Here is a 26,039-nt window from a genome sequence, read left to right on the forward strand (position 1 = left end):
ATCAGACCCAGGGACCTTTGCGTCCAGGGTCCAATGCTACTCTAGACTCAGCCTGGAGATGGGGTGGTTTAAGGTGAAAAAGTCCTGCAGTAGTAGAGAGTTGTTTTTACACCCTTATCAGCTTAGGACCGTGAAATTGTGGCCTGGCGAGCATTGCCAATTTTATACCCCCTTTTCATTGCACCTTCCGCTACTGCCCCATTTGCAGTGCCCTAGTGAGGGCCTACGGCATGGACAAGGATTGAGTGTCTGTAGCAGAAGCACTGCTTCCTGAGGTCCTTTTTAAAACCAGATCTTTTTTTTTAATCATTTTTTGTAGCGAAGTATTTTTCCCCCACTTTGGACCCCTGGGAAAATGTTAGTGAAATAAAATTCAAAAATGAAGATCCCTACATATGTGATATGTGAGCTTAATAGCTCTTTGGTCATCCTGTGGCACCTGGCAAAGCTTCCTAGATGAGAGCAGCTGTGAGATTATGTAACCAAGACTATAACAACGTAGAGCTAAAACTTTAAAATTCAAATTTCATAAAAGACCATTTCTCTTTCCCTTAACTATTTAGAAGTTTCTTTGTTTTCCTAATGCTAAAGATGAAACACATCTTCAAAACACACACTCATTCCCTATCCTCCAAGAAGCCTGATGCAAACTGTCAATTTTCAGTTTGGAAAGGCAAAAGATAGTGCCAGTTCTCTTGTATTGCACGGAGGTCATGCTCGTGGCAGGAGTTCAGTCTCCTTATTTTAAGAGGCCCAATGCTAAACCGACCTTATCATAAGAGTTTGTAATTTTATTTTATCCTGGGAAATAAATGTGGCAATCAATCCCAGATCCAAAAATGAACCTAGATTCTCTCTGTAACAAGATTTTAACATTAAAGTGCTGTGATTCTCCATTAAGATTCTATTTCTATCAGATGCAAGCACATTTTGAAGGCTTTTGGAGAGCATCCATTTTCCTCCTCTGAAATGCCTATCTACCAATCAGTTGCTGTCGAGAATGTTATTTAGAGGTGCTTTTATTGTGTATTAAGTATTTTATTGATAAGTATTGTACCCACACAAATTGCAGAAGTGCATTTTTGGTCAGGTCTTATTGTTTTATTGAACTCTTTTAAAGAGAGGTTCATTATCGTTTGAAGTGCTGTGCTGAAATGGCTTCCCTTAACTATGTAACAGATTGGTATTACTACTCCTAAACTATATTTCAGTTCATCTGAAAAAACATATAACTAGAAAGACTGAACCTCATGCTTTTGAAAATTGAAGGACTGAAGACCCATCAGTGGAAAATAAAGATAGAAAATAGTCTCCTTTAATAAGAATTCAGATATATTCTTATAAAAAGGCCCAATTTAAGCAACAACACAGTGCTGTAAAATGTTATGTAAAAAACCCTTTACAAATGAAAAAGTATAAAACTATTCCATCATAGTCCTTACTCAAACTAATGCATACTCTTAGCCTACTGCCAATATTTTGTGTTATTTTTCTAAATATTGTACAAATGCTGTAGGCACATATGAAGTTGTCAAAAATAGTAAAAAAGGCCTCATAGTGATTCAAAGGTTGAACAGACGAACAGTTTTGAGCCAGACAAATAAAACCAAAAATAATGTTCTACCTATGTTTTCACAGTAAATTTAATGGTTTAGCAGCACTGCAGGATTCCATAGAAATATTTTTTGGTTTAAAAAAGACTATTATATTATTAGTATGTATCTTAATGCTGATTTCACACTAGTTTTCATCAAAAGAAAATAGAATTTCTAATCCAAATATGATACTGAAAGCAGGTGAATTTGAGCTGGTTTTCAATTCAAAGATGGTGAGACTTCCTCTGTGTGTAATAAATTGGCAGAAAAGCACACAGCACACAATATGACTGCTTCTCTTACCTTTCTAAAGCATCAGCCACCAAATTTCCAATTGAAAATCCATCGGATTGCAAATTTCCGTATTTCTCAATGGATAATTTCTAGGACTCTTCCTGAAAAAAGTTGCCACTCTTAACAATTACAAAACAAAATGGCATATACCAAGTAAGAAAGATATAGGAGATTAGATATTGGATTACCTGTCAGTACCGGATCATATTTTCAAGGAGATAATCCATAAATTTTTAATCGTTCTAGTGTTCTTGAGCAACGTAAAGAGAACTGCCCGTGACCTACTTTAATTCCCCATTCCCCAGTGGGAATAATTTTATAGTGGAGAAAAATGTGTTATTCACTTATGTTTTGGTTTAACAGTTTATTGAATTACAAAGTGTAATTTATGGCTTTCTCTTTAGATTATGAATTTTGAAGCTCTGCTTGAAGGCCTAGAACAGTTGCTATCAGCAATATACAGATGAATAAATGCTTTTCATATTGGTATATTAATTGTAACCTACAACTTTAATAATTCAGTTCTTAATGCTTCCTACTCAACACCAATTTCTACTAAGTTAATAAGTGGCCCAAGACAGAAAAAATGTTTTTTTTTAATGTACTGAGTCATAAAGGTGAGTTCAATTAAATGGGTACATATTATATCTAATGATTAAGGATTTTCTTTTTGTTTTGCCATTAACAAGTTATGAGTGATTTACACAAGATCATTAAAATATGCCCTTTGGATTTTTAGCATTTTTGAAGGACAATTGTTTGTCAGGAGAGAGCTAATGAGAAACAAGGATCATGCAATTTCACACTAGTTATAAAAACACAAAGGCTGTGAGCCTTTATGTGCCCTGAAGCCAGGTTCTGACTCAAAGAGCTGGCAAATGAGGCAGGGCTTTGCTGGCTGTGGGAGGGAAAGCAAGAGTTCTTTAGTGGTGAAACATCCCAACTCTGCATTAAAATGGAAGGCATTTCACGCATTAAAGGATAATAATAGTTTTATTTGTTATATGCTTACTATGTGCCAGTCACTGTACTAAGCTCTGGGATGGATACAAGCAAATGAGTTTGGACATAGTCTCTTTCCCATGTGGGGCTCACAGTCTTGATCCCCATTTTATAGATGAGGTAACTGAGACATAGAGAATTTGAGGGACTTGCCCAAGATTACACACCAGACAAGTGGCAAAGTGGGAGACCTTCTGACTCCCATGCCAGAGCTCTAGCCACTACACTGTGCTGCTTCTCTTGAAGGAAGGCATTTCATTCTTTTCCAGACTACCTGATGGTTGGAGTAAGGCTTTGGTTTTCATAGGAACTCTGGCCAGGACATGTCTCACCTTACCTTATATCACCATCACACAATAATTATCTCCTCTTTTGTTTTAACTCCCCAAATTGCTAAGGCCAGCTCTATGCATATAAAGTTCAGGATGTTCAGAGATTTATCATTATTCAACAGTCACTGAACATTGAATATCAGATGTATGTCAAATTTGAGATTCAAAGGAGGTAAAAGTGAGCATATGTATTATATTCATATGTAATTGGGGCTTGGGGAAAGCATAATGTAACCCATTTTATGAATAGCAGATGAATAAATGATTAGCTATTAAAGGCGGCAATGGGGAGAGAGGATAAGGAGCAATGAAGGTCTAGAACTGGCCAGAAAGATTTAACATGGAAAATAACCCATTAACAGAGATGGCCATTTGATTCTATTATCATTGCTCTTCGTATTTCACCTTGAACTTAAGACTCCGCAAAAGGAACTTTCATACCTGAGAAGATATGGCAAAGAATAAGAATGCCTTTAGTCAAATTCTTCTCCTTATGTTAGTTTCAAAGATTTGCACACTTTAGAGCCAGCATGTCTGAACATGACCGTAGACAAGAACAGAAAAGAGATCAGAGCAGCCCCTGGAGGAACTTTCCAAGCTGGCAAGGATGGCTACATTTTAAAATGGTGGCTTCTGACTTTGACTTAGCAGTTCAGACATTCAATCAATCAATCAATGGTATTTCACTGAGCGCTTACCATGTGCAGAGCACTCTTGAAAGTGGTGCCAACTTTGAAGACCACAACATGAAGAACTAAAATATAATCAATCAGTGGTATTTATTAGACTGTGAGCCCACTGTTGGATAGGGACTGTCTCTATATGTTGCCAACTTGTACTTCCCAAGTGCTTAGTACAGTGCTCTGCACACAGTAAGCGCTCAATAAATACGATTGATTGATTGAGTAGGTATAGATGATCCCTGCCCACAGACTAGATTAGAGACAGAGTAAAGGGGCAGACAGATATTAAAATAAATTACAGATGGATATGTACATAAGTTCTATGGGGCTGGGGCTGGGGGCGGGGTGTGAATGTCAAAGTGGAACGGACCCAGGAGCATAGGTGATGTAGATAGGAGGGCTAAGACACGGAAGTGAGGGCTTAGTCGGGGATTTATTGTTGTGTTATACACTCCTAAGCACTTATTACAGTGCTCTGCACGCAGTAAGTGCTCAATAAATATGATTGATTGAATGAATGAATGAATGAATGAATGGAAGGAGGAGATCTGATTTTAGGAGGGCTTGGAAGGTGGCGAGAGTGGTGGGCCATGGGATCTGAAGGTGGGAGGGAGTTCCAGGGGTTCAACAGCTATATCGACCACAAAATCAACTGCTTGATATCATAGACAGTCACATGTGTTGCCCTTTGTAGCTTTGTTCTCTCCAAACTAGAGCCAACTTGCACATGCAGTGGGAGAAGGGTGACCGTATAGGCCAGCACTTCTGAATATCAGACGCAGAGGCTCATGTGATGTCATAATGCATCATGCCAGACACACAGTACAAAGTGGTAATGTAACATGCACCATTTTGCATAAATATACAAAGTCTGGGTAATTCAAGAGCATTCCCCAGATGTACCCCTGCCTCCCCACCCCCTGCTTAGTCCAGAGCCTTTGCATTTCCCTCTCAGATCCGTGTAAATTTGAGTGCTGCATCCTGCCTTAGAACTCTGTGGCAGGAGCCACAGAGGAGGGAAGCTCGGTGGTGAAAATAAAAATACTGGACCTAAAAGCATCCAGTGGTGAATCTGTACCAGATCGGGGATAGACCAGCTGAAAACTAGACTGTCCACTCTAAAATTGGATAAATGGCCCCTCTGAATCCGAGGCTGTGACTGAGCCTTGTTAAAAGTTTGCTACGTGGGCTGTGTCTGCACAGGGTAGACCTAAACGCAGGCTAAAAAGATTTCATGGGATCAACTTGTGTCTTAATGGCATTGTTAGTTTGTATCTGCTCTCTGTGGCATCATTGTCTGCCAATTCTATTATTGCCATAGCATATTGATTGCTCAACTACACCCTGTGATGCCATCGCCTACTTTTATCATTGCTACTGTTTTATTGCTTCTGCATCTCAATTGTTAACCCCCCGCAGTACTGTCACTCGCCCTGCTGACCTCACCATGAACTTTCAGTTCCCTTGCTCCCAACTGCCATTCCCATTCCTCACCTTCCCCTTCCCCTCTCCCACCCAGCTGTTTCCCTCCCTCTCACCCACCAAGACTGCTCCCCCTCAACCCCTACCAAGGATTCCTCTGTACCAGCGCAGGTCCTCTGTTTCTCCCTCCCGCCCCCCCCCCCCCCTTCTCCCCGCCCCCACCCCATCCCAGTTCTCCTTTCCCATCGCCACCCCCCTTCCCACTCTCCCCGCCCAGGCCCCCGCCAACTCATCCCAATCCAAACCCTCCCCACCCCTCGCACCCTTCCCCCTCCCTCCCCTCCCTCGACAGCTGATGCCAAGTGTGGCCTCTGGAACCCCCGCTCCGTTTTAAGTAAGATCCCTTTCATCCTGGACCTTTTCCTTTCCAGTTCTCTACTCCTCCTCGCCCTAACTGAAACATGGCTGTCGCCAGACGACACGGTCTCTTCTGCTGCTCTCTGCAGTGCAGGCCTCTTCTTCTCCCACTCCCCCAGACTCACCGGAAAAGGAGGAGGTGTCGGTTTCCTTCTTGCCCCCCAATGTCGCTTTCGCACTATCCCTCCTCCCCCTTCCCTTTCCTTCCCTTCCTTTGAAGCCCACATTATTCGCCTCTACCACCCCCTCCAGATTCTTGTAGCCGTCATCTACCGCCCTCCGGGCCCCACTTCCAACTTCTTTAACGACTTTGACCCCTTCCTCACATTCCTTCTCTCCTTCTCTATGCCCACTCTGATCCTCGGAGACTTCAATATCCACATGGATATCCCTAACGACTCCTCTGCCGCCTGCCTTCTATCTCTCCTTGACGCTGCCAACCTCTTCCTCCACCCCACCTCACCCACTCACCAACTTGGTCATACCCTCGACCTCATCATCTCCTACCGCTGCACTGTGTCCACCCTCACCAACTCTGTGATCCCTCTTTCTGATCATAATCTTCTCACCTGCCTCCTCACTCACACTCCTTTCCCCTGTAAATCCGTATTACTCCCTCACAGAGATCTCCGCTCTCTGGACCCCACCCATCTTTCAGAGCGCCTCACACCCCACCTCGCCGCCCTCTCCTCTCTACCCAGTCTTGATGATCAGATTACTGCTCTCAACTCTACCCTTTCTACTCAGCTAGACTCGCTCGCTCCCCTTTCCCTTCGCCGCTCTCGCACCACTAACCCACAACCCTGGATCACTGCCACTGTCCGCCTCCTTCGCTCTTATGCTCGAGCTGCCGAACGCTGCTGGCGAAAGTCTAAACACCATGCCAACCTCGTTCACTTCAAGTTTATCCTTTCCTGCCTTAACTCAACCCTCTCTTCTGCCAGACAAAACTATTTCTCCTCCCTTATTGACACCCATGCCCATCACCCCCACCAGCTCTTCCGTACATTCAACTCCCTTCTCAGGCCCCCGGTTCCTCCCCCTCCTCCTTCCCTCACCCCCAACGATCTGGCCTCCTACTTCATTAATAAAATTAAATCCATCAGGTCCGACCTCCCCAAAGTCTCTTCCCCCCTTTCTCCAACCCCCCGGCTCTCAACACTCTCTGCTACTCTCCCATCCTTCCCAGCGGTATCCTCAGAGGAACTCTCCTGCCTCCTCTCAAGTGCTACTCCGGCCACCTGTGCTTCTGACCCCATTCCCTCTCATCTTATGAAATCTCTCGCTCCATCCCTTCTCCCCTCCTTAATTTCCATCTTCAACCGCTCACTCTCCACTGGTTCCTTCCCCTCTGCCTTCAAACATGCCCATGTCTCTCCCATCCTAAAAAAACCCTCTCTTGACCCCACCTCACCTTCTAGTTATCGTCCCATATCCCTCCTACCATTCCTTTCCAAACTCCTTGAACGAGCTGTCTACACGCGCTGCCTAGAATTCCTCAACAACAACTCTCTCCTCGACCCCCTCCAGTCTGGCTTCCGTCCCCTTCATTCCACGGAAACTGCGCTCTCAAAGGTCACCAATGACCTCCTGCTTGCCAAATCCAACGGCTCATACTCTGTCCTAATCCTCCTCGACCTCTCAGCTGCCTTTGACACTGTGGACCACCCCCTTCTCCTCAACACATTATCTGACCTTGGCTTCACAGACTCCGTCCTCTCCTGGTTCTCCTCTTATCTCTCCGGTCGTTCTTTCTCAGTCTCTCTTGCAGGCTCCTCCTCCCCCTCCCATCCTCTTACTGTGGGGGTTCCCCAAGTTTCAGTACTTGGTCCCCTTCTGTTCTCAATATACACTCACTCCCTTGGTGACCTCATTCGCTCCCACGGCTTCATCTATCATCTCTACGCTGATGACACCCAGATCTACATCTCTGCCCCTGCTCTCTCCCCCTCCCTCCAGGCTCGCATCTCCTCCTGCCTTCAGGACATCTCCATCTGGATGTCCGCCCGCCACCTAAAGCTCAACATGTCGAAGACTGAGCTCCTTGTCTTCCCTCCCAAACCTTGTCCTCTCCCTGACTTTCCCATCTCTGTTGACGGCACTACCATCCTTCCTGTCTCACAAGCCCGCAACCTTGGTGTCATCCTCGATTCCGCTCTCTCATTCACCCCTCACATCCAAGCCGTCACCAAAACCTGCCGGTCTCAGCTCCGCAACATTGCCAAGATCCGCCCTTTCCTCTCCATCCAAACTGCTACCCTGCTAATTCAAGCTCTCATCCTATCCCGTCTGGACTACTGCACTAGCCTTCTCTCTGATCTCCCATCCTCATGTCTCTCTCCACTTCAATCCATACTTCATGCTGCTGCCCGGATTATCTTTGTCCAGAAACGCTCTGGACATATTACTCCCCTCCTCAAAAACCTCCAATGGCTACCGATCAATCTGCGCATCAGGCAGAAACTCCTCACCCTGGGCTTCAATGCTCTCCATCACCTCGCCCCCTCCTACCTCACCTCCCTTCTCTCCTTCTACTGCCCAGCCCGCACCCTCCGCTCCTCCGCCACTAATCTCCTCACTGTACCTCGCTCTCGCCTGTCCCGCCATCGACCCCCGGCCCACGTCATCCCCCGGGCCTGGAATGCCCTCCCTCTGCCCATCCGCCAAGCTAGCTCTCTTCCTCCCTTCAAGGCCCTGCTGAGAGCTCACCTCCTCCAGGAGGCCTTCCCTGACTGAGCCCCTTCTTTCCTCTCCCCCTCGTCCCCCTCTCCATCCCCCCGTCTTACCTCCTTCCCTTCCCCACAGCACCTGTATATATGTATATATGGTTGTACATATTTATTACTCTATTTATTTATTTATTTATTTATTTATTTATTTATTTTACTTGTACATTTCTATCCTACTTATTTTATTTTGTTGGTATGTTTGGTTCTGTTCTCTGTCTCCCCCTTTTAGACTGTGAGCCCACTGTTGGGTAGGGACTGTCTCTATGTGATGCCAATTTGTACTTCCCAAGCGCTTAGTACAGTGCTCTGCACATAGTAAGCGCTCAATAAATATGATTGATTGATTGATTGATTGGTTAGCCAACTGACTATAAGAAGCTCTTGCCACAATTCAGCATGGCAGGGATGAAAAACATTAATTTGGGAGTGTGAAGAATGGCTGAATTTTCACATTGAATTGTGACCTCTCAAGAGCCTCTTAATTGGCTAGAGAGTCTCCCTGTTTGACATCTGTTGCCCAAGCAGACTATGCTCATTTTGGGCAGGGAACATGTCTACCAATTCTGTTGTGTTGTACTCTCCCAAGCGCTCAGTACACAGGAAGAGCTCAATGATTATATACCATTAATTGATCTTCCCCTCTCACCCTGAATTAGTCTGCCCGGGCTATGGAGTTTCTCTGAGCCATCCATAACTGGAAAGTGGAAAATCTGATGTGCTGTTTGGTAAATCCATGTGCTGTGCAATTGGGAAGGTGGGCATAGGAATAAGTGACTTCCTAATATTGGTTTTGTTGGCATGGCTCAAGCATTCATTCATTCATTCAATCGTATTTATTGAGCACTTACTGTGTGCAGAGCACTAGGTTGGTACTTGCTGTTAGGCTCTCCTCTGGTGAATTTCAGCAAAAATGGATTTTTCTATTGAAATACTACCTCAGATAGACCACTTGTCCTGTGCAGATGTGTCCAAGGTCAAAACATTCTGCTTTGATGGACAGAGCACTGAATTAGGATTTAAAAGACCTAGATTTGATTCCAGCTCTGTTACTGACTTTCTGAATGACCTTGGACCTGTCAGTTAGCCTTACTGGACCTCTGAAATGCTTCATCTGCAAAATGGTGGCAATAATATCTATGCTCTACCAACTCTGAGGGATTGCAAGCATTAATATTTGCCAAGCACTTGATGCTCCTTAGAAACAGGTGCTTCATAGGTATATGACATTGTTATTCATTTTCAAACGGACTTTCCGTGCTGTGGCTTCTGAAGATGCGGTAATGGCAATGGCGGAAGAGGCCACGTAGGGGCAAGTAATCTCCCTCTGCCCCCTACCTTATTCTCTGTTTGAAGCAGGCATATTTTTTCTGTGCCACCCGCTTTGCTTCCCTTCCCACTAAAGTTGCTCTTTAAGCTGCTTAGAGAAGATAATGAAAAGGGAAGATGAATTCTCTTCCTTCCTCTCTTCCTCCCCCTCCAAATTACATTTGCATAGGTTGCTAGGCAGACTGTGGAGGCGGGCAGTTATGCAGGATCCATTCATTCATTCAGTAGCATTTATAAAGCACCTTCTGTGTGCAGAACACTCAAGTAGTGCTTAGAAACATTCAGTAAAAGTAAAAATCGAAGATTTTTAAATCAAACTGATTACAGTAGACTTCAGTGTTATCATTTTATTGCAAGAATAACAATACTTGGGTTTAAATAGGAGTTGGGCTAAAGAATTTCCCCTAAAATAATTAGTTCAGGAATGAGTTATGGGCAGTCCAACCTTCTACTTCCCTTGTACAAAGATTCTAGTGGCACCGTCTAATCCTCTGTTTTTTTCTGAATATCTTGTATCTAACCCAGCTCTTAGCAGTGTGCTTTGGCACATAGTAAGCACATAAAAAATACCGCAATTATTATTATCACTATTATTTTATTTACATGATCTTCAGGGCACTGAAAAACAACAGCAGTTTTGCTGAGAGGACCTAAGAGAAAAATCTCTTCCAATCAGAATGTCATTACAGGGGAGTATAAAATGCCTTAGCCTTTAAATAAATATTCTTGTAGATTAGAGTGAAACTTTAAGGAATGCAGTTCTCCCTCTAAAGTGTGTACTGAAAACACAGAGAAGTAAATAGCTGATTGCCAAACTTCAGGCCAACAGACCAAGTCATGAACTTTCTACTGTAAATCTGCATTTGCTTTGTACTCCTCATTACAGGAGAAATGTTAACTAACAGGGACCATTACAAGGAGTAACTTTGATTCATTCACTCAGTCATATTTATTGAACACTTAACTGTGTGCAGAGCACTGTACTAAGCACCTGGAGAGTACAATTTGGCAACAGAGACAATCCCTACCCAACAATGGGCTAACAGCCCACAGGCTCTATTTTGCCAATGCAATTTGAGATGCCATATAGTATGATAATGGGATATACACTCTTCCTGGGAGTCAGGATTCAGTTTTTAGGCCCAACGCTATCAGTCAACAATATTTATGGAGCACTTACTGTGTGCAGAGCACTGTACAAAGCACTTGGGAGAGTGCAGTATAACAAACTTGGTAAACATGTTCTCTGCCTACAAGGAGCTACAATTGAAGGTCATCTTCAGCAATAGTTTAACTTTGGTCAGCCCACCTGAAAATACAAACAAACTGACTTCACCTGAAGTTATGGGGCAGGACATTAATCAGTCAATCAATAAGTGGTATTTATTGAGTGCTTGCTGGGGAGATGGCATTGTAATAAATGCTTGGCAAAATACAATAGAACAGGGGTGATAGATAATAATAATGGCATTTATTAAGCACTTACTGTGTGCAAAGCACTGTTCTAAGCACTAGGAAGGTTACAAAGTGATCAAGTTGTTCCACAAGGGCTTACAGTCTTAATCCTCGTTTTACAGATGAGGTAACTGAGGCCCAGAGAAGTTAAGTGACTTGCCCAAAGTCACACAGCTGACAATTGGCAGAGCTGGGATTTGAACCCATGACCTCTGACTCCAAAGCCCATGCTCTTTCTACTGAGCCACGCTGCTTCTCTGGTTCCTGTCCCAGGAGAGACTTAAAGGAGAGGGGAAGTTGAGACAAAATAGTGGGATGAGTGGTGTCGAACAAGGGACAGAAATGCACCAACCCCACAGCAAAGGTATTAGTTCCAGCAAGTCTGTCTGAAGCAATGGTATGGTGAGATTTTACTTTTTTCAGTTATCACATATGAACACTTGCTGTGTTTAGTGCTGTACAGAATACCAAAAGGACAATTTATGTGATCTCAAGAAGGTAAAATAAGGAGATTCAATGCTCTTCAAAGATACCTATTATGTTAATCTTAGTCCATCCGGAAATTATCTCTCAGGAGGTATTTGCGTTTCTCTCTAGATTTTTTTTTTAACTTTCTGAGGGACACAACCCATGCCTTGCACTGTAATAATAACTTCCCTAATGGTTAGGACATACCCTGCATAGATTAGTTGCTTAAATGTTTGGTGCTGGTTGAAGGGCAGTGGTTCAGAATAACCAAAAGGCCCAGAGCAAGCTTGGTCATTTTTAACATACAGAAAGAATCTTAGTGAGTTAAGGTGGAATATATACTATTCACCTTACTCCAACCCCACAGTACTTATGTACCTATTCTTAGACTCTACTATTTCCCCTAAGCTTAATTTATTTTAATGCCTGTCTTCCCCCATAGACAGTAATCTCCTTGGGATCCCTTTCCCAGACACAAAGTGCTCAATAAATACCACTGATTGACTGGGAGTAATTTGATGTAGAAGTGTGTTCTCACATGCATATTTTTCAACCAAGGTCTATTTTGAGAGCCATTCTCTATCTCAGTATCTAGCACTCTGGGCCACCTTTTTCTCCTGGAAACATTATCTAACCTTGCTTCATTAACACTCTTCTCCTGGTTTTCCTCCTATCTCTCTGAGTGTTCTTTCTCAGTCTCTCAGGGGCTGCTCCTTTGCCTCCAACCCTCAGGGGAGGAATCTCTCAAGGCTCAGTTCTGGGTCCCCTTCTATTCTCCATCTATGCCCACTCCCTTGGAGAACTCATTTGCTCCCATGGCTCTAACTACCATCTCTACACAGATGATTCCCAAATCTACCTCTCCAACCCTCATCTCTCTCCTTTTCTGCAGTTCCGTATTTCCTCCTGCATTCAGGATATCTTTACTTGGATGAACTGCCGACACCTCATACTTCACATGTCCAAATCAGCACTCCTCTTCTCTCCTAAACCCTGTCCTCCCCTTTACTTTCCCATCACTGCAGGTAACACTCCCATCCTTCCTTTTCTTTTAATGGTATCTAAGTGCTTACTATGTGCCAGGCGCTCTAGTAAGTGCTGGTGTAGATATAAGATAATCAGGTTGGACCCAGTCCATGTTCCACATGGGGCAAACAATATTAATCCACATTTTGCAGATGAGGTTACTGAGGCACAGACAAGTTGTGACTTGCCCAAGGTCACACAGCAGACAGGTGGTGGAGTGGGGATTAGAACCCAGGTCCTTTGGACTCCTGGCCCATGCTCTATCCGCTACGCCACGGTGCTTCTCCCTGTCTCACAAGCCCAAACCTTTAGCATTATCCTTGGCTCATCGCTCTTATTCAACCTACATATTTGATCTGTTCCCTGAATCCTGTTGTTTCCACCTTCATAACATTGCTAAAATCTGCCCTTTGATCTCCAAACTGCTATTACACTTATCCTGTCCGACAGTGACTACTGCATCTGCTTCCTCACTGACCTCTCTACCTCCTGTCCCTTCCCATTCCAGTCCATGCTTCATTCTGCTGCCCAGACCTTTTCTAAACTTTCAATCCATGTTTCTCCACTCCTCAAGAACCTCACGTGGTTGCACATCCGCCTCTGCCTCAGACAGAAACTCTGCACACTCAATCAACTTCCCCACCTCCTACTTTACTTCTCTGATCTCTACAGTCCAGCCTGCACACTTCAATCCTCTAGCACCAACTAGCTCGTTGTACCCTAATCTCATCTATCTCACCACCTATTACTTTCCCCTGTCCTTCCTCTGTCCTGGAACTCCATCTCCTTCCAAATATGCCAGACCACCACTCTCCCCATCTTCAGAGCTGTATTAAGGTCACATCTCCTCCAAGAGGCCTTCCTGGATTAAGCCGTCTTTCCCCCAATTCTCTCTTCCTTCTGCGTCGTCTATGCACTTGGATCTGTACTCCTTGGGAATTTGATATTCACCCCATCCTCAGTCCCACGACGCTTATGTACATATCCATAATGTATTTATATTAACGTCTGTCTTCCCGTGTAGACTATGTACTCATCGTGGGCAGGGCACGTGTCTACCAACTTTATTGCAATTTTCTAAGTGCTCGATAAATACCATTGATTGATTGATTAATTGATTGAGCTTGCAATACAGAAGTAATAAGTTCTGGAAAATTATTCAGGGGTCTTTTTTCTTCTAGCCCTACTTAAGCTTCATAAACAGAAAATAAGGAATTCTCTGATTATTTGAGGGAAATGTAGAGGGAGATAGAAGAAACCACAAAGAGAAATAAATATCCCACAGACTTAAAAAGTGACTGAGTTATCCAGAGGGATCAACTGTGCATTCAGCAGGCTATTATATAACTCTGTTCTGTTGAACATTTCTGTTCTCAGATTCTCTAGAGATCTTAGTCTAATGCCAAAAAATACCCCTCAAAGACTGATGCTTCTCAAGAGAAAGGAGGAAGATCAGTGCTATTAAAAAGTGGTAATTGAAAGAGAATTTAAAAATCACCACTGTAAAAATACATAAAATTTCTAACACTCTGTCAGTGTCTTCCTCTGTGTTATCAGTAATTTCAACATGTCTTGTGTTCTGCCCAGTCAACGTCCATCTTACCACTTCCCCTTCCTTTATTTACCCAACCCTCCTTTTCCATGCCCCTCCCCTACCCCCTTCTCCCTTAATAGACGTTCTAACCACTTCCCCTTCCTTTATTTACCCAACCCTTCTTTTCCATGCCCCTTCCCTACCCCCTTCTCCCTTAACAATCGATGTTCTAAGCTTCCAGGTAGAACAGCAGAGAGGGCTAAGGAGAAACCAGGTATGAGAAGCTAGGGGCAGGATGGCTTTTTCCCTGGCTTGGCAGGTAGCCTTAGGCATAGTTAGCTTTTTTTAAAAAAAATCCACTTTCCTGCCAATTCTCTCCCAAACTCCCCTGAGCAGATTCACCCCTACCATTGCTCCTACCCTTTCCATTTCCCCTCCCCAATTCCTAGTCATTTGCCAGTGCCCTTAGAGAAGTTCTGTCAATCCATTGGAAAAAAGACCAACAGCAGGATGACAAAAGAGCTGCTCCCCTTAAATCCTCATTTCCACCAGACCATAGCATGGGGCATATGACAGGAGTATGTGTCAATTTACATTCTGTACTATGTAGGCATTTGTTCTTTCCATTAACTTTTTCCTGTGAATTAAAACTTTTGTGATTGTCATCCCTGTTAACCTGTAGACACATTGGCTTCTTCTGTTGTACTCCCCCAAGAGTGCCTGTGTCACTATTCTTAGTCCATAAAGGCCTAGAATTTGAGGGACTGTGTGTACAGAATAGTGGAGTGAGAGAGGTGGTGCATAGGGTGGGGGAATGCCCCCTCCATGAGCCTCTTTAAAAACTGAGAGTGCGTAGCTCCTTGATGACCATAATTTCTTGAGGCTGAGAGGGCTACAATGAAGACCTTTTCTCCTGCTGGTGATTACTTTTAGGTGGCTTATGAGCAGGATTATGGAGAGGAGAGGAAAAATGGAATCAAACTGTGGTGAGGTCACTGGGGTGGCGAGTGCAAGGGTTGTGGCACTGCCATCCCAAAGTAAGAAGAAGGAAAGCAGAAGAGAAAGGTTTGAATCGGTGGCACTTTATCCCATTTTCTCTTCCCTGCTCTATCTCAGAATCGCAAACCCAAAACAAATTCACCGGAACAGGATATTAACCTGGAGGCCCTGAAGCTACATGACCCCAACATCATCGACATTACTGACTTCACGGGCCAAGTCGTGCTCTACACCTTCATCCAGGACATGCAACAGTGGGTGAGTCTGGGGAAGCAGTGGTGGAGGAAGGGATTGGGGAAGAGTTGAAGAAGGGGGAAATCCAGGAAGCTGAAGGAGCCAAAATGAGCTGGGGACCGTAGAGCCGGTTGGGGGTGGGGAGGGAGGCAATGAGATGAGAAGGTGAAAATATAGGCTTTGAGGAGAGACAGAGACAGCTGGCAGATATCTGTATATATCAGTTATTTATTTATCTATTTATGTTAATGTCTGTCTCCCCCTCTAGACTGTGAGCTCATTGTGGGCAGGGAATGTGTTTGATGTTGTATTGTAATCTCCCAACTGCTCACAGTAAATGCTAAATAAATGTGATTAGTAACAATAATAGGTTAGGGGTGGGTAGGCATAGTTGGGCCTGGGGTGTGATTATCTTGGAGCCTTTAGGAAGGCAGTCCATTTTCTCTTTAGGAGACGTGACATTTTGGAGTTCATAATAATAGTAGTATTTGTTAAATGCTTACTTTGTGTCAAGCACCATACTAAGTACTGGGGTAGATACAAGATAATCAGGTTGGACACAGTTCCTGTCCCATGTGGGGTTCACAGTCTAAATAAGATCACGGGAAGGTTATATTTCATATTTTGGGTTTGTACATTATTTTCTGAAGGAGGGTCAGGGGATAAATGCCATTCTAAGGGCTCTTGCCTGGAATAGTGAGATACTGGACCCTCCCTCCAAGAAGTATTTACTTAAGGGAACAATTACCGGTTTGTTTGTTGTACTATTATCATGGTTTGCTTGATTCCTAATTTACCTTTTTTGTTAACTTCACTATTATTAGTCTTCGTGTCTGTCCCCTCCCATTTAGATTGTGAGCTCTGTGTGGGACAGGGAGATGTTTGTGCTGAGTCTTTTATTCACCTCAGAGTTTAGCACAGTGCTTTCCATTATGAGTATAGTATCATTACTACCCCAGAAAAGATAAATCTTATTCATATCAAGTCCAACAAATATTGTCCCAAGGGATTAGTAGAGATCTTTTGGTTTAAAAATAGACCATCTAAATCAGGCAGTTTTGAAAAGGTCCTCTTTATTATCTTGATGGCACTTGGATTGTAGTTTTTTAAAAAAATCATTTGGAATAAGAATACCATGGGCATGTCATTCTAAGTATGATACAAAGATGAAGTCATCTCTGAATATTTCGATGTCATTGAATTCCTATTTCTCCCTTCCTCAATTCTATGAAGCACACTTTTTTAAAAAGATATTTTTTATATTCAATTGGTAAAGCATGAATGCCTACCAAATCTTCATTTATTGCATCAGTAAAATAGCTGACCAGTTCCTTGTACTTGTTACTTTTAAAAATCTTTTTAGCTGTGCCAGAGAAATGTGTCTCAAAGCTATGAAAGACAACCAGGCACTGATCTCCATACTGTACAATAAAGCTGGTACACATGGTTAAGACCCTGCAGGGTTTGGGGTTGGGTTTTTGTTTTTCTTGTTGGTATATTTCATAAAACTCACCATCTGGCCAGAGGTAGTGAGGTAAATATGAAAGCAAGAGAAGTGTGCCAGTCCCTGCTGTTTTAGAAGTATCCCACTCAGTATAGGACAGCCCAAACAAAATTGGTTTGTGGTTCAATTTTAACTTCAAATTCTTTCCCAGGTCCTATTCACAAATCTTCAGAATCAGACAAACATGTGGATAACCACAATATAGGGAATATGTGGTACTGGGGTTCCACAGTTAACTCAATTTTATTTAGGTTCCCTCACTTTGAAAACTCAAAAATGTAGATAATAATAATAATAATAATGGCATTTATTAAGCACTTACTATGTGCAAAGCACTGTTCTAAGCACTGGGTGATAATAATAGCAATAATAATAATAATTGGGGTATTTGTTAAATGCATACTATGTGCCAAGCACTGCACTAAGCACTGGCATAGACAAAAGATAATTAGGTCCCATGTGGGGCTCACAGTCAAAGCAAGAGGGAGAAGTATTGAATCCCCATTTTGTAGGAGAAAACTGAGACACAGAGAAGGTAAGTGATTTGCCCAAGGTCACACAGCAGGTAAGTAGCAGACAAGCTTCTTAAATTACTATCTATCTATACTATCTTGATAGTACTACAAATACTATCTTGAATTTGTGAAATGAGGTGTAGTAGCAATGGTTCAAATTCATTTTCCGGCCCCAAGTTGCCAATTTTCTGCATTTGTCTTATGGTGAGCAATACTTGCTTCGTTAGCACATATGCAGTATTAATTTTCTATTTTAATTGTCAATGTAAAAGAATGGAAAATTTTCTTATGTTTTGCAGTTTGGTCATTTTATCATTAAATTTTAAATTCCCATAATCTTATTTAAAATCCTCCTGGAACTAAAATAAGGCCAAGCCTCTCAACAAAACAACAGTTAAATCAAACGAGGGTGTATATAGCTATAGACCTCAAGAAGTTAGCATAGAAAGAGCTCTTCATCCCAATCTCTTCTCATAAGGAAAAAAAAATCAGTAAAACTATAATCAAGTTCTGGATGTGTATCACAATTTAATTGACAAAATCAAAAACTATTTTAATCATGCTTTTAATTGATAAATTATCTTCTTTAGTAATTAGTAAATTTGGTAATACTGACATCCCTAGTTAGACAAAGCAGATGTTTCAAAAAAAGGTACATAAAATAAAATTCTGGGCATTGAAAAATATATTTAGACAAGAAGACTATTATAATTAGAGATATGTAAAAGTCTGTGAATGTGAGCTTAACGTAACATCTGTTTAATTTTTCCCTAATTTGAAAATTTCACTTTATGCCTTTGTTGCTAAACTTTTATACGAGGAATCCCTTAAAATATTTACATCATCCTATTTGAGATCCATAAGCCTTTGGCTGACTGAATAAAATAATAATAATAATAATAATAATAATAATGGCATTTGTTAAGCACTTACTATGTGTGAAGCACTGTTCAAAGCGCTGGGGGGGATACAAGGTGATCAGGTTGTCCCACATGGGACTCACTGTCTTAATCCCCATTTTACAGATGAGGTAACAGAAGTTAAGTGATTTGCCCAAAGTCACACAGCTGACAAGTGGCGGAGCCGGGATTAGAACCCATGACCTCTGGCTCCCAAGCCTGTGCTCTTTCCACTGAGCCATGCTGCTTCTCTTATTTTGCTTCTTTGTTGAGGAAATAAATCACTCTTTTTAACATTACCAGCATATCTCAGGCACCTGCAAACCTAAGGATATGCCCTGCAGTACATTGTTGTTGACTTATCTTAGCCTATCTATACCCCACATCAGTATTATATCTGATCACTACAGGCAAATCAGTTAATTCCCTTCAAGCTCCATTTTTTCCCCTTGCCTTGCCCCTTACCTCCCCTATTCCCAGTGGCTTCTCTCCCCACTTCCCACACAATTCAAACTGGATTCCCCCTCTCCCTTGTTGCTTCAGTAATATTATTTTTCAAACTAATCATAATGACAGCTACTGTTGTGAGCATGCCAGACACTGTACTAACTGCTGGGGAGGGTACAAGCAAATTGGTTTGTATGCAGTTCTTGACCCATATGGGGCTCACAGTCTTAATCCCCACTTTATAGATGTAAGGCACAGAGAAGTGATGTGACTCACCCAAAGTCACCCAGCAGACAAGTCATGGAGGTGAGATTGGAACCCAGGACCTTCTGTCTACCAGGCCTGTGCTGTATCTACTAGGCCAAGCTCCTTCTCGCCTTCCTACTCATATCCATGTCTCCCCACCCCAATCAAAGCCATGGGAATGGAGGCAGGAATGGATCACAGAGTAAGCGCTTAACAAATGCCATTATTATTGTTATTATCAGGGCAGAATAAGGGGGAAAAGGTATGCATGCCAACAGCATTCATTCAATCATATTTATTGAGCACTTACTGTGTGCAGAGCACTGTACTAAGCACTTGGGAAGTACAAGTCGGCAACGTATAGAGATGGTCCCTACTCAACAACGGGCTCACAGTCTAGAAGGGGGAGACAGACAACAAAACATGTAGACAGGTGTCAAAATCGTCAGAACAAATAGAATTATGGTTATATGCACATCATTAACAAAACAAATAGAATAGTAAATATGTACAAGTAAAATAAATAGAGTAATAAATCTGTACAAATATATACAACTGCTGTGGGGAGGGGAAGGAGGTAGGGTGGGGGGATGGAGAGGAGAAGAGGAAAAGGGGGGCTCAGCTTGGGAAGGCCTCCTGGAGGAGGTGAGCTCTCAATAGGGCTTTGAAGGGAGGAAGAGAGCTAGCTTGGCAGATGTGTGGAGGGAGGGCATTCCTATCTGTCCCTCTTCACACTCCTGGGGCTTTGGCCCAGGTGGAGAGGCAGGTGTATAAGCAGGAAGGGAGTGGGTGGCTGGGCTCACAGAAGCAGCACTATGGCTGGTTTAAAAAAAGAGAAGAAAAAAATATACCTGGTGTGCAGGGAATGTGGAGGGGCTGGAGAGATAGATGTGGGAAAACAAGTTTGGGACTCTAGACTCTCCCTCTAGGCTCTAAGCTTGTTATGGGCAGGGAATGTATCTGTTTATTGTTGGTATTGTACTCTCCCAAGCGCTTAGTGGAAGTACTCTGCACACGGTAAGCACTCAATAAATATGATTGAATGAATTGTGGGCAGGATTGTGTCTGTTTACTGTTATAGTGTACTCTCCCAAGAGCATAAAACAGTATTTTGCACACAGTAAGCACTCAAGAAATACAATTGAATGTGCTGGTGATTCATTGGATGTATGTTGGGAACTAGGACTCTGGGAACAGGGAAGGGTGGGGAGGGAGGTGGGATAAGAAAGGGGGAAAGAGTGGGGAGGGATTTATAGTTATTTCTAATAATAATTAATAATAATTATGGTATTTGTTAAGCACTTACTATGTGCCAAGCACTGTACTAAGTACTGGGGTGGATACAAGCAAATCATCATCATCATCATCATCATCAATCGTATTTATTGAGCGCTTACTATGTGCAGAGCACTGTACTAAGCACTTGGGAAGTACAAATTGGCAACATATAGAGACAGTCCCTACCCAACAGTGGGCTCACAGTCTAAAAGGGGGAGACAGAGAACAAAACCAAACATACTAACAAAATAAAATAAATAGAATAGATATGTACAAATAAAATAAATAAATAAATAAATAGAGTAAAAAATATGTACAAACATATATACATATATACAGGTGCTGTGGGGAAGGGAAGGAGGTAAGATGGGGGGATGGAGAGGGGGACGAGGGGGAGAGGAAGGAAGGGACTCAGTCTGGGAAGGCCTCCTGGAGGAGGTGAGCTCTCAGCAGGGCCTTGAAGGGAGGAAGAGAGCTAGCTTGGCGGATGGGCAGAGGAAGGGCATTCCAGGCCCGGGGGATGACGTGGGCCGGGGGTCGATGGCGAGACAGGCGAGAACGAGGTACGGTGAGGAGATCAGCGGTGGAGGAGCAGAGGGTGCGGACTGGGCTGTAGAAGGAGAGAAGGGAGGTGAGGTAGGAGGGGGCGAGGTGATGGAGAACCTTGAAGCCCAGGGTGAGGAGTTTCTGCCTGATGCGCAGATTGATTGGTAGCCACTGGAGATTTTTGAGGAGGGGAGTGATATGCCCAGAGCGTTTCTGGACAAAGATAATCCGGGCAGCAGCATGAAGTATGGATTGAAGTGGAGAGAGACACGAGGATGGGAGATCAGAGAGAAGGCTGATGCAGTAGTCCAGACGGGACAGGATGAGAGCTTGAATGAGCAAAGTAGCGGTTGGGATGGAGAGGAAAGGGCGGATCTTGGCAATGTTGTGGAGCTGAGACCGGCAGGTTTTGGTGACGGCTTGGATGTGAGGGGTGAATGAGACAGCGGAGTCGAGGATGACACCAAGGTTGCGGGCTTGTGAGACGGGAAGGATGGTAGTGCCGTCAACAGAGATGGGAAAGTCAGGGAGAGGGCAGGGTTTGGGAGGGAAGACAAGGAGTTCAGTCTCAGACATGTTGAGCTTTAGGTGGTGGGCAGACATCCAAATGGAGATGTCCTGAAGGCAGGAGGAGATGCGAGCCTGGAGAGAGGGGGAGAGAGCAGGGGCAGAGATGTAGATTTGGGTGTCATCTGCGTAGAGATGATAGTTGAAGCCGTGGGAGCGAATGAGGTCACCAAGGGAGTGCGTGTAGATCGAGAACAGAAGGGGACCAAGCACTGAACCTTGGGGAACCCCCACAGTGAGAGAATGGGAGGGGGAGGAGGAGCCTGCAAAAGAGACTGAGAAAGAACGACCGGAGAGGTAAGAGGAGGAGTACCAGGAGAGGACGGAGTCTGTGAAGCCAAGGTCAGATAGCGTGTTGAGAAGAAGGGGGTGGTCCACAGTGTCAAAGGCAGCTGAGAGGTCGAGGAGAATTAGGACAGAGTAGGAGCCGTTGGATTTGGCAAGCAGGAGGTCATTGGTGACCTTTGAGAGGGCAGTTTCCGTGGAATGTAGGTGACGGAAGCCAGACTGGAGGGGGTCGAGGAGAGAGTTGTTGTTGAGGAATTCTAGGCAGCGAGTGTAGACAACTCGTTCAAGGAGTTTGGAAAGGAATGGTAGGAGGGATATGGGATGATAACTAGAAGTTATAGTAAGCAAATCAGGTTGAACACAGTCCCTGTCCCACATGGGGCTCACAGTCTTTGCTTGTAGTCCTTTGCCTCCATATCAAGGTTGGTTCTGGAACTAATCATACCTAACTGATTCTAACTAATCATACTTAAGGTTGTTGGTAAATGTATTGTACTATACCAATCAGTTAATAGTATTTTTTGAGTGCTTACTGTACGCTGAGTACTGTAGTAGGAACTTGGGAGAGAACGATACAGTAGAGTTGGTAGGTACAATCCCTGTACACAAGGAGCTCACAATCTAGCGGGGGATACAGACATTAAAATGAATTATTCATTCGTTCAATTGTATTTATTGAGTGCTTACTGTGTGCAGAGCACTGTAGTAAGCGCTTCGGAAGTACAAGTCGGCAACATATAGAGACGGTCCCTACCCAACAGCGGGCTCACAGTCTAGAAAGGGGAGACAGACAACAAAACAAAACATGTAGACAGGTGTCAAAATTGTCAGAACAAATAGAATTATAGCTATATGCACATCATTAACAAAAATAGAATAGTAAATATGTACAAGTAAAATAAATATAGTAATAAATCTGTACAAATATGTACAAGTGCTGTGGGGAGGGGAGGGAGGTAGGAAGAGGGGGATAGCGTGGAGAGGGAAAAAGGGGGCTCAGTCTGGGAAGGCCTCCTGGGGGAGGTGAGCTCTCAGTAGGGCTTTGAAGGGAGGAAGAGAGCTAGCTTGGCGGCTGTGTGGAGGGAGGGCATTCCAGATCAGGGGAAGGACGTGGGCTGGGGGTCGACGGCAGGACAGGTGAGAGCGAGGCACAGTGAGGAGGTTAGCAGCAGAGGAGTGGAGGGTGCGGGCTGGGCTGTAGAAGGAGAGAAGGGAGGTGAGGTAGGAGCGGGTGAGGTGATGGAGAGCCTTGAAGCTGAGAGTGAGGAGTTTTTGCTTGATTCGTAGGTTGACAGGCAGCCACTGGAGATTTTTGAGGAGGGTAGAGACATGCCCAGAGCATTTCTGTACAAAGATCATCCGGGCAGCAGAGTGAAGTATAGACTGAAGTGGGGAGAGACAGGAGGATGCTCCCATCAGAGAGGAGAGGAGGCTGATGCAGTAATTCAGTTGGGATAGGATGAGAGATTGAACCAGTAAGGTGCGAATGGCAGTGTGTGAGGGTAGGTATATAGCTGAGAAGCAGTGTGGCCTAGTGAATAGGGCACTGGCCAGGAGTCAGAAGGACCTGGATTCTAAGTCTGGCTCCACCACTTGTGTGCTGGCTGACCTTGGGCAAGTCACTCCACCTCTCTGTGCCTATGTCATCTATCAAATGGGGATTAAGACTGTGAGCCCTCTGTGGAACATGGACTGTATCCAACCTGATTAGCTCGTGCTTAGTACAGTTACTGAGTGCTTAGTACAGTTACTGGCACATAGTAAGCGTATAACAAATACCTTAAAAAAGCTGCGGTGTGGGTGGGGAAAATATCAAGTGCTTGAAGGGTAAAGATATGTGTGCAGCATAGGCAATTGTAGGAGGGAGGGCAACTAGGGGAAATGAGGGCTTAGTCAAGGAAGGCCCCTTGTACGAGATGTGATTTTTGCAGTGATTTTGAAGGTAGGGAGAGTTATCTGTCATATACATTTCTTCCAATATTGGAAAGCAGCATGGTCAAATGGAAAGAGCACAGCCTGGGAGTCAGATGACCTGGGTTCTAGTCATGACTCCATCACGTGCCTGCTGTATAACCTTGGGCAAGTCACTTACATTTTCTGTGCCTCAATTACCACATCTGTAAAATGGAGATTCAATACCTGTTTCCCCTCCTACTTAAATTGTGAGCCCTGTGTGGGACAGGGACCATGTCTAACAAATACTATTTTATCATTATTATTATTATTATCAGCATCAGCATCATTATCATCATCATCAATCCCAGCCCTGTCACTTGCTGGTAAGTCACTTAACTTAGCTGTGCCTTAGTTTCCTCATCTATAAAATGGGGATGAAGTGCCTGTCCTCTCCCACTTAGACTGTTAGCCCCATGTTGACATGGACTGTGTCCAACCTGATGGTCTTGTATCTACCCCAGTGTTTAGTATGCTGCCTGGCACATAGTAAGGGTTTAATAAATGTCATCACTACCATCATTATTATTAATGCATCTCATAGTATCCAGAGAAACTTGCATCGTTGGAAAAACGTTCCCTAATTCTGCTGTTCTAGCTAAAATTCATGGTGAAATCATGAGTTCTGGCAGAACTGCTACCACCACTACTACTTTCTCCCCTTCCAGCCACATATTTGTGATATTTCAGCTTATTAAATAATGACAAATGTGGTATTTGTTAAGCACTTACAATGTGTCGAGCATTCTTCTAAGCATTGGAGTAGATACAAGGTAATCATGTAGGTCACAGTTCCTGCCCCACATGGAACTCACAGTCTTAAGTAGGAGGGAGAACAGGAATTGAGTCCCCATTTTGCAGATGAGGAAACTGAGGCACCGAGAAGTTAAGTGACTTGCCCAAGGTCACACAGAAGGGAAGTGGTGGAGCTGGGATTAGAATCCAGGTTTTCTGAGTCCCAGGACCATCATTCCACTAAGCCATGCTGCCCCTCTAAAGTGAAGAACTCATGTTTAGTCAGCAATCAACAACACATATATTGAGCAGCCTCAGTGTGCAGAACTCTCTATTAGAAGCTGTGGGAAAAAGTAGCAAGTAGAAGTCACAGTCCTTTGATAAAAAAGTTTACTAATAGAAGAGTTTATAATTTTAATGGTATACATGAACATGATATTAAAACTAGTAAATTTTGTAGAACCTATTAAATTCTGCTAATGAAAATTACATTCTCATGTCAAACCTCTAAATTCAAATAAAATACCCTGCAGAGCCAGCAATGGCTCAGAGCACTTAGAATTCACTACAGTATGAGGATTATTGAATATGTTTTTTGGTGGGAAGACAGACTGTTTTGGTTTTCTTTCTTTTTAGTCAGGTTGATTGAAATGTAATTTCTGTGTATTGTAGGAGAAGACAAGCAATGGTGGAACCTTATTTGTCTACAAAAGGTAAGTTGTTCTTTAGAAAATCTGTATGGGATGTTTATTTTATATGTTATGGAAGGCCAGAGGCTTTATGTCCTTTGAGGCTGATATTGTTGAGTATTTTTTTATTCTGTCTTCTAAGTTTGCTCTTTCCTTTTCCCATTTCAATAGACACACACACACATACACACACATACATACATATGTATACATATCTGTGGACCCCATATGGGTCAGACATGGTCCTTGTCCCACCAGAGTTGTTGTTTCTCCCTCCTTCTAGACTGTGAGCCTGTTCTGGGCAGAGATTGTCTTTATTTGTTGCTGAATTGTAGTAAAGTGCTTTGCACACAGTAAGTGCTTGATAAATACAATTGAATGAATATGGGATTCACAGTCTAGTGAAGAACGAGCTGATTGAGAAGCAGCATGGCCTAGTGGAAAGAACACAGGCCTGGAAGTCACAGGAACTGGATTCTAGTTCCAGTTCTGACACTTGTGTGGCCTTGAGCAAGTCACTTAAACTTTCTGTGCCTCAGTTGCCTGTGAGCCCTGTGTGGGACAGGGACTGTTTCCAATCCGATTATCGTGTATCTACCCCATGCTTTTTACAATGCCTAGCACACAGTAAGTGCTTAACAAATACCATTTTTAAAAAGGAAAAAAAACAGGTATTGAATCCCCATTTTACAGAAGAAGAAACTGAAGCATGGAGAAGTAAAGTGATTTGCCTAAAGTCATACTGCAGGCAAATGGTGAAGCTAGGATTCAAACCCAGGTCCTCTGACTCCCAAGCCGGGGCTCCTTCACTAATCCACACTGCCTGTCTAAAAGAGAGAGGGAATTTTAGATGAAG

General features: G+C 43.5%; 1 protein-coding gene across 5 annotated transcripts in view; it reads left to right on the forward strand.

Moving 5' to 3' along the window:
• DCP1A (decapping mRNA 1A) overlaps positions 1-26,039 on the forward strand; it is a 125,762-nt gene that overhangs the window by 59,906 nt on the left and 39,817 nt on the right. For all 5 annotated transcript variants that reach the window (XM_038772850.1, XM_038772851.1, XM_038772852.1 and 2 more), the window contains exons 4-5: positions 15,400-15,540; positions 25,167-25,207. In XM_038772850.1, the coding sequence (XP_038628778.1) occupies positions 15,400-15,540; positions 25,167-25,207 (182 nt within the window). The remainder of the gene's footprint in view (positions 1-15,399; positions 15,541-25,166; positions 25,208-26,039) is intronic.

The sequence above is a fragment of the Tachyglossus aculeatus genome, chromosome X1 (assembly GCF_015852505.1).
Source record: "Tachyglossus aculeatus isolate mTacAcu1 chromosome X1, mTacAcu1.pri, whole genome shotgun sequence".
In the NCBI taxonomy this organism is placed as follows: Eukaryota; Metazoa; Chordata; class Mammalia; order Monotremata; family Tachyglossidae; genus Tachyglossus; species Tachyglossus aculeatus.